We start from the raw sequence: 14,019 nt of genomic DNA on the forward strand, positions 1-14,019 counted from the left end.
GGAGCGTGATGACGTGGCGAAAGAGAGGCCTTAAGACGTAGCTTCCACCGCAGTCTCAAGTTTTGGGGTGAATGGAGTATAGGGCCTAGGCTGTAGTACACTTTCCTGTTTTAGCCGAAAAACACCGATATACATCCGCCGGTGTCTAAAATACAAAATCAGTGAAAACCGAAAACCCCATTTTTTTTCATATTTTCAAGCAAGCGCTGGTGTTTTTCACCTAAAGGGTCCTGTAGATTTAACCGACAAACACCGATAAACATCCGCCGGTGACAGAAATAATAATCGTTAAAAAACACGGTCTCTAAATATTTTTTTATAACAATGTTTCCTATTTTCACTGAAAAAGTATTACGCAAACTTCAGTCAAACGCAATATCTTGCCCGAAATCATGCACTTTGCCTGTCTTTCTTTTGTGACCTACATGGACTTAGACTTTCGGAGGACATTAGCTTTATTCCCCTGTTCTTTAAGGTCAGCGGTCCTCTTGGGCCACCGACCTTGAAATTCAGTATCAGTGGCCAGAGAGGCCTGTCACAACTGGTGCTCCTGTTCTCTTGAGGTGAGGACAGCCTCAATGCCCCTGTCCCATTCAAGTCAGAACGGAAGAACAGTGTGGAAGACATTGTGTAAAAGATGTAAATAAAATTTTAACTGTTTTCGTCTTCAGTGGTAGTTAACATTCGCAATTTTTTTCCCCGATAATAGCCGTTTTTAGTGTCTGCACGAAAGAATTCACCGAAAAGCACCGTTATCTTGGAAATAAATAAACACCGATAAACATCCACCGATTTTCGCCATAAATGAACACCGGAAAGTATACACCCTAAGTATAGCGAAACTACGAATTTGTGAAACAGCTTTCATGGCGTGGCGCCGAGCAGGCTCCGGGCGTTTGTACTGCCGAAGACACAGGTATGCTACCCCATGACCGTTGCAAATATAATCCGTATTAATGAGCGTGTTGGGCGGCTCCCAGTTGACAATTGGACGGTGGACACCCCGTGCCTCCGATAGATTTTAAGATGATTGATTGGCCACCCCAGAGGGGAGGAGGTTATGACACGAAAATTAAACGGATAAATTATTCTTGAAATGGATGCTCATATGGTACTTATTATTTACACCAAGTTATGCAATTTTTAAAGCTCTGGTAATTGCAATAATCAATTTACGAATTTTCATAATTTTCATCTGGCGACCAGGCAACACTGTCCAAGTTAGTCAAACTATGGTGTCCATAAACCACCTGATCATGAACGCTCTCTCAGTCTAGGCGCCCCAATGATCGCCCAAGCTCTCCTCGCCGCAGTACGATCAAACCGCTCACGAAACTCGGTAACCCGAACGCTATTTTCGCTCTTTCCCCCGGCCCGTTAACCTTCCACCCTGCATGCGCCTGCGAGATATTCCCGGACGACGGTGACCACGGCGAGTTCGTTCGTAACTCGCCGTCGCTGGAGCGGGTCGCCAGCGGGTCGCAGTCAAAATGAGCAGCTTCCAATATCTCTTGATAGCAATCACTCTGATCGCTGCTGCGATCAATGTCGAACACTTTGACAAGGTGAGCGATGCCGAAGACGTAATCGTCACAGACCGCATGCTAGAAACGCGGAAGGTAAACCAGGAAGTTGAAGTTCGAGACGCCAAGATAGCCAAGTCTGTGAGTACGTGCAAAGGGACACCACGCGGGAGGCTGGCTACGTAGCCAGCCTCCCGCTCCGCCCGGATCCGCCCGCATATAAATAAATATATCCTCGAAACTAGCGCGCCATCTTCAAAACACATTTAGCGGGATTATAGGAACATACAATGGTTCTTAGCAGTATAGTTATCTCATACTTTATTTTTGGCGTGTCATAATCCCTTTAATGTCCCGCAACAGGGTGGGAAAGGTTCGATTTGGGGGACTGGTAAACCAAAAGATCAGAGGGGTGTTCTTGCTCTGATGTAATGTATCACCGTCGTTGCGCTTTCAAGTAAATGTGAAAAGTATGCCCCCGCCGTAACGTGTCAGCAGGACCAAACAATTTATATGTCCTTTTTTGGCATCTGTCGGTTAACCGAAGAAGTCTTCATCAGTGATTACTTTCGCTAATTTGGCGAAACATCTAGAACTGCCGAAAATATGAAGAAAAAAAGACGTAGAACTTCGCGCAATCTTAGCTGAAAAAAGCCCCAATATTTATTTTAGAAGCATGTTTTATAAATACTATTGCTTTATTAATACATTTTGTGGAAAAATCAAAAAAGACTATGGCAGTAATTAGGCTTCGGGAATAAAATGTAAGCACATACAACAATCAGTGACTGGTGCATACCAGATCAAGTATTTAGACAAAAACGTTACGGAGAAAATTTCCGCTTTCGGCACGTTCCTCCACATCTTCAAAAGAGGACAACTTGATCAGCAGAAAACGTGACACATTTATTCACATCATGCGTCACTAAACGACTACTGAAAAACTGTTAAGTAGCCGCTAGGAGCACACCAATGCTCGGGATTCTGTCCAAGTAATTGCAGACGTCCTGGTAGGTGGCAGCATTGCTGCTGGTGACTGTGCCAAACGCATCCGTTTCTGCGTGGAGCCTCTCGTTTCTTGCCGAGGCGGAGCTTGATGCAGGTCTTGCTGCAGCGAGCGGGTCAAGCACAAGAGCTTGAATTCGATTGTGCGTGGCATGCTGCGCAACTTGAAATAACTGAATAAACTCAGTCAGGTCGGTATGGCGACTTGAAAAGCGACTATGCAGGCCGTTGTGTCAACTACGTTCGTCGTCCTTGGACCACGATTTCCAAGCTGTCCCCAAATCTTTTTGAGAATGCTATGGGATAGCTAGAAGTTTCTGAAGTGCCGGACGAACTGATCCAGGCGAGCGGCATTCAGCTGGGGTTGATTTGGTTTCGCTGCAAGAAGGTCACCTGAAAACGGCAGGCGGCGGTGGTACGGGCAGGTGGCGAATTGTGACGAACCATTTGTTCACTTCAGGGTCGTCGCGGCACAGAGCCTCGTGCCCCAGTTCGTCGCGCTTGGTATTAATGGCTTTTGCAAAGTGAAATGTTTGAGAGTAATACCTGAGAGTAATACAAACGAAAAGATCTATTGGAGCCCATATATATGTGGTCACAGCTGCAACAGGCGCGTAACTGAATCTTAAACATAGTGCTTTGCCACCTTTGGCTTCATTTATGCTTCATAGATAAAAACGCCATACTTAAGTCGCTGACTTACACTAAAACAATACTTCAGAAATTTTCTTGCTTTCGAGAATCTGGCGGTGACCTTGAAGACGTTCATGACAGCCTGGATAGGTGCGGACTCGTGGTGGAGGTTGAGAGGCCACCGACTAACCGAACTTGGTCTCCAGTGAACTCTTTAAGGTGCCGAAAACAACCACGTAGGCCTGAACGTCGCATGGCTGCATCAGAGCGTAAACGATGGGATGCGCTTCCCCTTTAACAATGCCATGTAGAGTGTAGAATTGCCCTGGAATGTAAAATTCATTGGGGTTATATTTAACATTGCCGTCCCCCAGAATGATGTCGATATTGAGAAGCAATTCCGGGTCTTTTTCAGCAAAAAAAAAAGGAGCCGTCTCTCATCCGTCTTGACTTCCAGTTGCAGGAACTCTTTGAAGTCGTTGGTGGCGCGATGCTCCAGGAAAATAGCGCCCAATGCGTTGCCCTTTAGTCTGCTGTGATGGCGATTACGTGAGAGGGCTCGACTCTTGGACGTGAATCCATATGCACTCTTCATGCTGGCTTGTATACCATCCTAGACTTCATCTCCGCACTTACGAAACCTTTTCTGGACGAACGTCACCGCTTCGTCGAATGCCTCACGGAGTCTCCTGTGGCTGCTGCGTACATCGGTGCAAACTTCGTACATGAATCGCTTTGCAAGCACCGCCGTCGCATCGGCATTCTTGCCTGGGCTGCAGCTGTGCGGAGTCATGGGATTATCATGATCGGACACCATAACTCCGTTGTTAAGTGTGAGGTGCGCTACGGGGCATTTTTTCCCGGTCACCTTGTGCTTGCTGAGATGAAAGCATTTGATGCATCGACAGTACTCGATGCTGGGATTATTGTTATTTTTTCGGATTGGCACTCTTGAAAGAAACTTCAAGAACCCCGTTCGTCCAGCGACAGCTTTTGTACTGCACTACTGGCTTGCTTGAGCGCTTGTGAGAAGGCACGAACATTTTGACACCCAGGTGCCCAGGATTCATTTCGTTGGCTCAGCAAGTGCGCTGCAACCTGTAATCAATACGCGACACATACAATCAGACGAGGTGCACTTGAAACTTTGAATTGCACTTGAGAAACTTTAGCCTCACATGTATCTTGAAATTTACAAATTCCAAACCTTACTTTTCTGCATAAATGGCTAACAGTGATTGTTTTCTTGTAGCTCAAAGTACATAGGCGTAATAACTGCAACATTTTAAACGCAATTACAGTACCTCGGTGTCGCGGTACATACACATAAATAATCAGCCGAAAAGAACAACCCTCACCATATTTGCGTTTCAGCAATTTGGATAAAATAAAGCTCAGGGTTCAGACAAAAAAAATATGGCGAAATTGTAGAAAAAAAAATTGGCTTGCTTTATATGTTTATCCAGCCTTGATGTCGGTACGCCTCAACGGGTGACCGGTGTCTTAGCTGTAGATGAGAAATTTAGCCAGTGCAGTACAACCGCTAACCTGGTTTTTTTTTAACGTGCATCACGCAGTAGTGTTTACACGAACGCGTGCCGGTACGATACTCTTCCAGATGGATGCGGGCGGGGCGCTGAGGATCGAACCCAGGAGGTTCCCAGCGCAAGTTTTCGCCCCACGCTCCGAGCTGAGACGCGTTAGCCCTTTCGGCCGCGTTAGCCCACACAGGGGAAGAAAAGGGAAGCCTCACTCGGGCCTTTCTATTGTTGTCTTCAAATTTCATTTTTTAACGTTATTTTTTTATTATTAATGTCCCGTAGCTACGGGATTCACTTGGGCGTGCCTGAGCCTGCTCATTAGCGCGTCGGCGCGGTGTAGCGGCTGCGCGTCTGATGGTCTGTAATTAAGGAACCTGGGTTGGGATTGCAGTGCTTACGCATGTATATCTCGCAACTTTTGTTTTTATTTTTGTATTTGAATATTTAACCTAATGTATCACTTAATTTTTCTACGCGGCTACTAGGTATCTTTTTTTACCTATTTTTGTTTGTCCAAGAAATACATAATGGCTGCAGCACCGAGGCAAAATACCTCGAGGCCGCTGTAAAGGAGATGTAATAGAACCGATCGCTGGTGGGCATCAAAACAAAAAAATATAGAAAATGCATGTCATATAAGACCAGTATTTCCAAAGTAGGACCTCGTAATAGCCAACAAGTAATAAAAAATGAGTTCACTATTTATTTTTTTATTTTATGCAAAAATACTCCAAAAGCCGGGAGACGTCATAATTAAAATAAGAACACCGACTTGACATAACAGAAAAAACAACTTCATTAGACGTTTCGCCTCCCATGCGGGAGGCATCATCACTAGTTACACAGCAAATGCTGGGTTCAACCTCAACTCAACGCTATTTATCACGAATGTCCGTGTAAGCTTCGTGGAGAGGGCCGCGGTTTTTGTTGCACACGGATGTGTCCCTGCGAACAGACCACGATTCTAGAAGCTTTCGGGGCCCCCATCTGTCCTCCCTCGCCAAGGTCGTCGCATCTTGACTTTTTTTATCAATGTTTTTTGGTTTTTTTTTTAAAGGTGCTTTTATATGCTCGGTAAGTGTGCGAGTGTAATTGCACGTGTTACCATTATTTGGAAACTGATACACTCATGTTTGTATGGCCTTATTTATTTTGGTTTAATGGGATTACATTCTTATCCTGCGAAGTTGGCAGTCAACTTCTTCGTCGTCAGTTCAGATTATCTATGTAGGCCTGCCAACATCAGCAGCGTGCAAAAAAGAAGACCAGCTTTGTCAGCGTCAGTCGCTTAGTGTCGGCGAGACGCCAGTCTCGCTTCCCGCGTTAACAAAGCACCTCGTCCCTTCCCCTCGAATCAATCAGGACCAGAAGCGGCTCGGTGCAACGTAATGGACACTGCGCTCGCTCGGAGATGCAACGACGACGTTGCTTCGAAGCGTGTTCCGCGTTTCAGCGGGCAGCTGTTTTGGATGTCGGGAAACGCTACACGCTCAGGAGTCGAGAGAATGCAGAGGGGGTGAAAAAGGGTGAAGGAAAAAGTGGAGGAAAGAAGGAAGGCAGGGGCGAGCGAGCGAGCTCGTGCCCGCCATGCATTCTCATGCAAATGAGGGAATTCTAACAGGAGCGTCATGCGGAGCAGAACCTCGTACGCCCCTCGCTCATGTATATGGACGCGCCTTTCGTTTAGTTTATTCTTTTTGTTGATTGTGTGCGTGTGGGAGGAGGAAAGGTAAATATGACTTTATAGCATTTTTCGGGGCAGTTGTTTGTTTTGGGCTGGAGAGTGCTTTTGCTCGTGTAAGGCAATGTTTCCCCCTGAGTTCAGCTTTCTTATGTTGGAATGCGGTTTTGCGTGTTTGGAATGCCAAGCGCGTTGTAATCAACGAAAGGTCAGTCGCGTAGTTGGCACATCGTAAAACGTGTATTGTTTGTTTGTTTGTTTTTCTCCCCCCCCCCCCCCCCTGCTCCTCATTTCGTAGTCTCGTTTCTTTAATGTTTATGCGACAGCTCCCCTTTTCATTGCACAATTATTCTTTTCCTTTAGTTTGTCCCGTCTTTGTCTAGTAAAGAGCGAGAGAGGGAATAAATTAAGGTCGCAGAAAGTATGGCAGCTTTAAATTTTTTTGTAGCCTTTCTTCCGGCTACCAGCACTAGCAGCGCTTTCCCTTTCAACTTTTCTTCTATTCCTCTGACTTTACCCTGTCGCTTAATTTTTGCAAGATTTAAGCAAAATAAAAACAAACAATACACATGCTTCTTGCGATGTTTTATCCCGAATGTTTGCTCAGGAAACGTGACTTAATAGCAAGGAATCTTTGTCCTGGACAATTAAAATTGAAATCGCCCTCCTTGTCGCCATTTAATTTCTTTCCAGATTTTTTTTTTTTTATACGAACATATTTGTTAATTTTTATTGTAATATTTTTGTATCCTATGTTACCACTTTGCCTGCGTTGTCAAGCAACGTCGTATTTTTACCGTCATTCGATAAACGACATGATCGAACTGTTACGTAGGCCGTCACATGCCCAATTTGTTCTAGGGAGGTTTAGACTTTAAACAGTGGGAAGTTATATATGACCTTTTAATGGCGTCTAATATTTACGCTTTAAACATAACGCTGTAGAAAAAAAATAAAAAAACAGCAGTGGGTTTTATACTTGATCTCCGAGTCGAATACCAATCTCTTGGATTTACCTTCCCAAATTCATAACATTTCCGTCATACCCAAAGGTTAGAAAACGTTCCTTCCAAACAGAGATTCTTTTTTTTTTTTAACTATACTTAATTGACTTCGGTTTGATACTGAACAGAAATTCCAGCCTTTATATAGATTCCTAATAACTTTGTCATCAAATTAAATAGGCGCAGCCAACCAGAATTTCCGATTTTTGTTTGACAAGTTCTTGCTCACAGCTGTCTCAGCATCTTGAGATTCTACTCTTTCTTTTAGCTGATTATTTGTTTTACTTGTAGATGAAAATAACTTTACTGTGACATCTGCATTTAGAACATTGAACTTTCTTTCGAGGTTATAGAGGAATAAGTCGATTAGCTGTGTGAAACACCTATACCCGCCCACCCGTAAATGCATCCCAAAACAATGCGGTCTGTAAAAGCAAATACGCATACAGCGCCAGTTGTACAGTTCGAAAAATATGTGTACAGAGATACTCAGCTAGCATCGCAATTCGACGCACGAGGCCGCCAAGACCGACCAGCATTACAGTCGTCTCGTGTTGTTCGTGGTCCTGTAAAAATGTGTTCCTCCTCCTCCCCCCTCCCCCTTCTTTTGTCCCCTTTTTCTTTTTTTCTTTTTCTTTCAGATGAGCGTTTTTAGTTGTCATCCCGAAACGACAACCTTTTCTTATGAAAACCCCGGTAACATTTATTTACCCTTACACGTTAACTTTCAGAAAGCTTTCCCGACTGCCTTGCATCTTTCTGAAGTTTCTCTACACGAGTTACAAAAATCTTGTTGGATGCGTGCTCGCCCTGAGGTTCGTGTTTGATGCCTTGGTTCGTCTTTATCGTATTGTAGTGTACCTTTCTTTCTTCCTTCTTTTCTCGCGTTCCATAGCATTCCGTGCGCTGGCGCTTAATGCGCGTTATTTTCAAGGTCCACTTGACATGCGACGCTGCACTCAGACCGAGTTTGGAGGGCACAGTCCGAAGCGGAGGAAGGGAAATTGTTTATTTGTCGTTGGTGTTTTTGTTTTTCTTTGTTCTCTTGTTTTGTTTTTTTGTGGACATGTGTGTGCGGAAATGAGTGGTGAGTTCGTGACTGGCGATTAAAAGAGAGCACTGACCAGAATGGTTCGTTGAACAGAGTCTACTTGAAAAGGGAGGGGGGGCAGCTGAAATAAGATTTTGACAAAAACGACTTGCTTGTATGCCTCGTCTTCCTAAAATGAAGAACAAAAACCATCAAAAATAACGGGAAGTTGGGATAAAAAAAAGGAACAAAAAGATTGGAGCGGGCAACTTGAAGAGCGGGTAATGGCGTTCTTTTGTTGGACGTTTGTGAAACTCAATTACTACAATACCGATTGCTCGCGTTTCGTTTGTTCCACGCGGTGTTCGAGTTTGTTCGCGTGTGTATATGAGTGCGTAAGTGTGTATGTATGTACGTGTGCCGTAACTAGAAACAAAAAATGAAAGACGTTTTCAATCCCTTGTAACGCCGAATTAGAGCGCAGCTCTTGAGGAGGAGGAGGGGAAAGAGCAAAGAGGAGGGTATGCCCTTTTCCTCATCCGTAATCTCCTCTCCTGCTTCTTTCTATTTAGCGGAAAATTTTCCGCTAAATTTACGGAAAAAATTCCTCGCTAAATTTAGCTGCGAAATTTTTCCGCTAAATTTAGAAAGGAATTTTCGCGCCAAATTTAGCGGGGAGTTTCTTCCGCAAAATTTAGTGGGGAATTTTCCCGCTAAATGTAGCAGGAAAACTTTTCTACTAAATTTAGCGGGGAAATTTTTCCGCTAAATTAAGTGGGGAACTTTTCCCGCTAAACTTAGTGGGGAAAATTTTCCGCTAAATTTAACGGGAAATCTTTCCAGCTAAACTTAGCGGGGAATTTTTTCCGCTAATTTTAGCGGGGAAACTTTCCGCTGAATCCAGCGTGAAAATGTTTTCGCTAGATTTAGCGGGGAATTTTTGCCGCTAAATTTAGCAGGGAAAATTTTCCGCTAATTTTAAAGCGGAAGTTTTTACGCTAAATTTTGCTGGGAACTTTTTTTGCTAAATTTAACGGGAAATCTTTCCAGCTAAACTCAGCTTGGAAATTTTTCTACTAAATTTAGCGGAGAAATTTACCCATAATGTAACGCGCGGTGACGTCACGAGTGACGTCATTATGGGAAACGTCCCATAAAGCAACGCGCTGTTACGCCCACGCCGACCCCGACGGCGACGCCGCTGAAGCCGGAAACGGGCGCCTAGGAGGTGCGCTTAAAATACGTAAGACGTTTACAAATCTCTGCAATGCAAAATTAGAGCGCAGCTCTTGAGAAGGAAAAGAGGAGGGTACGGAGGGGCGGGTATGCCCCTCCTCCTCTTCACTTGCTCCTACTTCCTCCTCCTCCCACCCCTCCTCCCGTCCTCATCCTCCTCACTTCCCTTCCTCCTCTCCTCCTCCACCCCTCCCTCCTCCTGCGTACCCTCCCCTCCTCCTCCTCCGTACCCTCCCCTCCTCCCACAGTTCCCCCCTAAATTTAGCTGGAAAATCGACGCCACATGACCTCAACACCAATTCAGTTCCCCCACTAAATTCAGCGGGTGAAACGACGTCACATAACTTCGTGTCCCGTCACTCATTAAGAAATTCAGTTTCTCCGCTAGATTTAGCAAAACACTTACGTCACGCAACCTCAACACTTATTCAGTTCCCCGCTAAATTTAGTGGGGAAACTGAATCGGAGTTGGGGTCATGGGACGGCAGTTTTACCGCTATATTTAGCGGAAAAACTGAATGCGCAGTGTTGCATTATGGGGCGTCAGAGACCTACAGATCAATTCAGTTTCTTCGCTAAATTTAGCGGGAAATTGAGTTGGTGTATAGGTTCGTGACGTCCTATAATGTAGTGCCCGCGGTTACGTCGACGCCGTTATACGCGGAAACAGGCGCCAAAAACCTGCGCTCCAAAAAACGCGTAGACACGCTTAGGTAAAATATTTTTCTTTCTGGGTGATAGAAAAAAATTAAGATACAGGCAAGCTGATAAACATTGCATATCTTGAACACCCGAGACTTAGGAACAAGAAAAGTGGACAACACAAACACCAACACACACACAGACATACATCTCAAAAACAACTGTTGTGTTTGAGACCTGTGTGTATGTTGTACACTTTTTTTTTTCTCGTGTGTTCAAGATGTTGAATTATTTCTGCGTGCGATGAAATCCGTTGAAGCCGGACTCTAGGAAGCAAATATGCGGCGAACAACCGACAAGGTTCGCCCGATGAATCGTTCGGTTTGTGTGCGGCGCCCGTGTAGCCACTACTCCGACGCCAGGGCGCTCGGAGCGGATCGACGCCGGGAACGAAATTCGTCGCTTTTTCGCAGCTTATTTGCTCCATGGAGTCCAGCCTTTTTTATGTCTTCTCAGACACAGACGCGCCGGTATCTTCTCTTCTAAAGCGTAAGATATCTTGTTTAGACACCCAATCGTCGCACATTAATGTCAGGGCTATCCTATCATGAACGCGTCCTGCGTTGCGCTGTCCGCGGGATGTATAGGTCCGCGGACATTATGAGCTGAAAAACACCAAATCCGGCGTTTTTTCTGCCTTTGGGGCCTCCACAACCTCTATTATCACTTAATCCGTTAAATAGTCCGAAGCATATAGGAGCTCAACTTCGCGTTCCATTCCCGGTTCGGACAGCAGGCGTCTACAAAACTGGCAGGTACGCCAAAGAAGCACGAAGGACTGTTTCTGTTCATATTGTCCGCGATAGTGCTATAGTCTGTTGCGGGTAAAAATAACAGCAAGTTAAGCTCTTCCCACGAAGCGCTCCACCCTTTCTACCTTCGTCTTCAACCCTCACGCCCTAGACAACAAGGCGCGAGGGTTGAGGTCTCTACGTCACCTAAAGAGGCCAACGCGGGGCACGGATGAAACGCGAGTGCTGCGTCAGCGTTGGGCCGGAAAGATTCCCGGTGTGACGAGATAGGCCTTCAATTTTGGGCTCGTGACAATCAATGTCTCGACATTCATTCGGGTGGCGACTCGTGCCCAGTCGCTGGGATGACGGGAAGAGCCGAACCTTAACAAGGCGCGGAACTCGGCGCGCACCCTGTGCTCTGCCATAGCCTCCTCTATATACTGACAAAACCTGGCAGATCGCCTCGAGAAGCGGCCACCCGAATGGAAAGGGTGAAGCGGCAGACAACGGATGAGAGGAGAGCCACGTGACTGCCTCCCCACTGCGGCGAGGAGCCGAAACACACTTCTCCCGAGCGAAACAAGTGTGTTCCGGGTCCTTGCCGCTGCAAAAGCCGTGCGCTGGCGTCCAGGTTCCCCTTCAAATGGCTCTGTGGTGATCTGTGCTACCAGATCCTCGCGCTCCAAATCTGCGAACGCGCACCCATGGCTCCGTCGTCGAACTGCCAGGCTTTATGAGTATAGAGGAGGCCACGGTTAGGCGAAAGCTTACGCGGTATTCGCGTTCAATCCCCGCTCCCGTGTTGGGCTCTTCGGGTGACGTAGGTCTCTTAGCCCTCCGGCCTCGTTGCTTTAGCCGAGCAAACGCTGGAGCGGAGGCGATTGAAGAGAAGAAAACCATTAATCATAGGGAGCAGAGATCTTTGTGTGAGGGTCTCGCCTTCCTGTTTTTATGCTGCGAGATACTTTAATTTAATTCCCCCGCATGATGTTTTATAGTCACCGATAAGAATAGAACGGCAGGGTGGGGCTTCAGTTGTCTCGCTCCCAGCGCGTGCTCCCCAACTTCGACTACGCTCCGGCGTCTCGCGCGCGAAGTCGCGAAGCACGATGGAAGGCACGGAGCGTGTGCCGGGGGTCGGCCGTTCGAAACACGCACCGCCGTGCCGTTCTTACTCCTCCGGTAACTGACGTTGTTCGATTAAGTTTTCTCTCACTCCATGCAGCCATTCCACTCTGCGGGGAAGCCGAATTCCGGTGCATCAACGGCGGCTGCATCTCAATCGCCTGGCGGTGTGACAAGGACATCGACTGTGTGGACGGTTCCGACGAAGGAGGTTGCACGGGTGAGCGGGCGTGTCTCTCTGCGTGACCGGCTCACTCAAAAAACCACGCCCAAACAACAGCGAGCGTAGGGTCGCCGAAATGGAAAAGGTGAAGCGGCAGACAACGGACGAGAGGAGAGCCACGTGACTGGCGCCCCGCTGCGGCAAGACGCCGAAACACATTTCTCCCGAGCGAACAAGTGTGTTTCGGGTCCTCGCCGCTGCCCGTCACGGCGCATTTACTGCGCGTGACGGGCAAACGAACTGAGACCACGTGGGCCATGACGGTGCACTTTTGCGGCGCTGTTTGATTGGCTCCTTCGGATGGCGTTGGCTGCGCCCGGACTAAAAGGCTGCTTTACGCAGCACCGGTTTCTTACGGCCCACCATTCAAGCAGGAGTGGTTTCCCTTGCGTTATCTTAAAGTCGCAAAACATATTGGTGCCTCCAATGTCGCCTGCTGGTTTGCGCCTTGAACCGGTTGTTGCGCTTCATTCGAAGCGCAGGTGTCCCGGTGACACTCGAAGTAAGCCGACATAAGCTCGTGTAACCTAATGCGACGTAAAAGACCGGTTAAGACGTTTGCAACGGTTGCGTTCGCAGCAAGAAAAACGACAGAAACGACCTTAACAACCGAGTCACTCATGATCGCTCCGCGAAGCTACACCTTGCATCGCTTGCCGCGTTGTCTACGGCTAACAATTGCCCCGGTTATTTTGTCCATGCTGTTGTTGGCGACTACTGCGAACGCAACGGACACAAACGTGTGAGCCAGCCTTAAACGTTGCTGCGTGAGCCGGCCTAACGTATACGCTTACGTCAGGATACGTCCGTAAGTCATGGACACATCCCTGGTTCGTACCAAGCGTTGCAACTAGGACTGGGCAATTCTTGATTAATTAAACTACCGTTAAATCGAATAATGCTTTAATCGCGATTAATCTTTTTTTTTAACCGGGTTATAGATAAACTTTTGAAAAACTAAGAAAAACAAAAGTACAAATTCTAGACACGTGTATGGAGGGCAAAGTTTAGCCTAGAGTAACTTGTTGGAGCAAAATTTGTAACTTTAGACAATTGCAGAAAGTTGCATGTGCCTCGCTAACTTCAACGCCGTTCGAGTGTCTGTTTAGCGCCGCAGAGGCTGTTGCGAACAATCAAGGGAGGTCGCTCTTGCCAGAGAATATCAACGAACCTGTTAGCTTCATGCGGTTGAAGTAATAATCTGTGAGTGTGTCTTTGAGCTGTTCTCAACACATCAAGATTGATTCGAAAAAAAAAAAGTATATTGCGCCGTATGTCACATATTCAGCAAAGGCAAACTTGTTATATATATATTTTACATAAATATGAACGAGACCGATTAATCGATTAATTCATCGATTGAAGTGTCACTATTTATTGGGTTAGAGGTTTTAATTGACGCCCTGCCCTAGTTTCAACCAGTTAAAGGGGTAGCTTGGCACGCGGAATGCAAAGTACGAACGTGCCGGCAACTTGAGGTCGTATATCGACGTAAGCGTACGCAAGCTTCGTAGCGTGCAAGAAAACCTTACTGTGGGAACCGGCTTTTGGCGTAAAAGGAAATATAGCAGGGACGCCCAAA

At 46.4% G+C, this 14,019-nt stretch overlaps 1 protein-coding gene across 1 annotated transcript in view; it reads left to right on the top strand.

The window, feature by feature from the left end:
• The window catches only part of LOC8042575 (low-density lipoprotein receptor-related protein 4), a gene marked incomplete at its 5' end in the record, with an annotated part of 130,877 nt that overhangs the window by 29,421 nt on the left and 87,437 nt on the right, over positions 1-14,019 (top strand). The window contains one exon of the mRNA XM_029975676.4: positions 12,315-12,434. Within this exon, the coding sequence (XP_029831536.4) occupies positions 12,315-12,434 (120 nt within the window). The remainder of the gene's footprint in view (positions 1-12,314; positions 12,435-14,019) is intronic.

Source organism: Ixodes scapularis, unplaced genomic scaffold (assembly GCF_016920785.2).
Source record: "Ixodes scapularis isolate PalLabHiFi unplaced genomic scaffold, ASM1692078v2 PGA_scaffold7__128_contigs__length_106722199, whole genome shotgun sequence".
Classification (NCBI taxonomy): Eukaryota; Metazoa; Arthropoda; class Arachnida; order Ixodida; family Ixodidae; genus Ixodes; species Ixodes scapularis.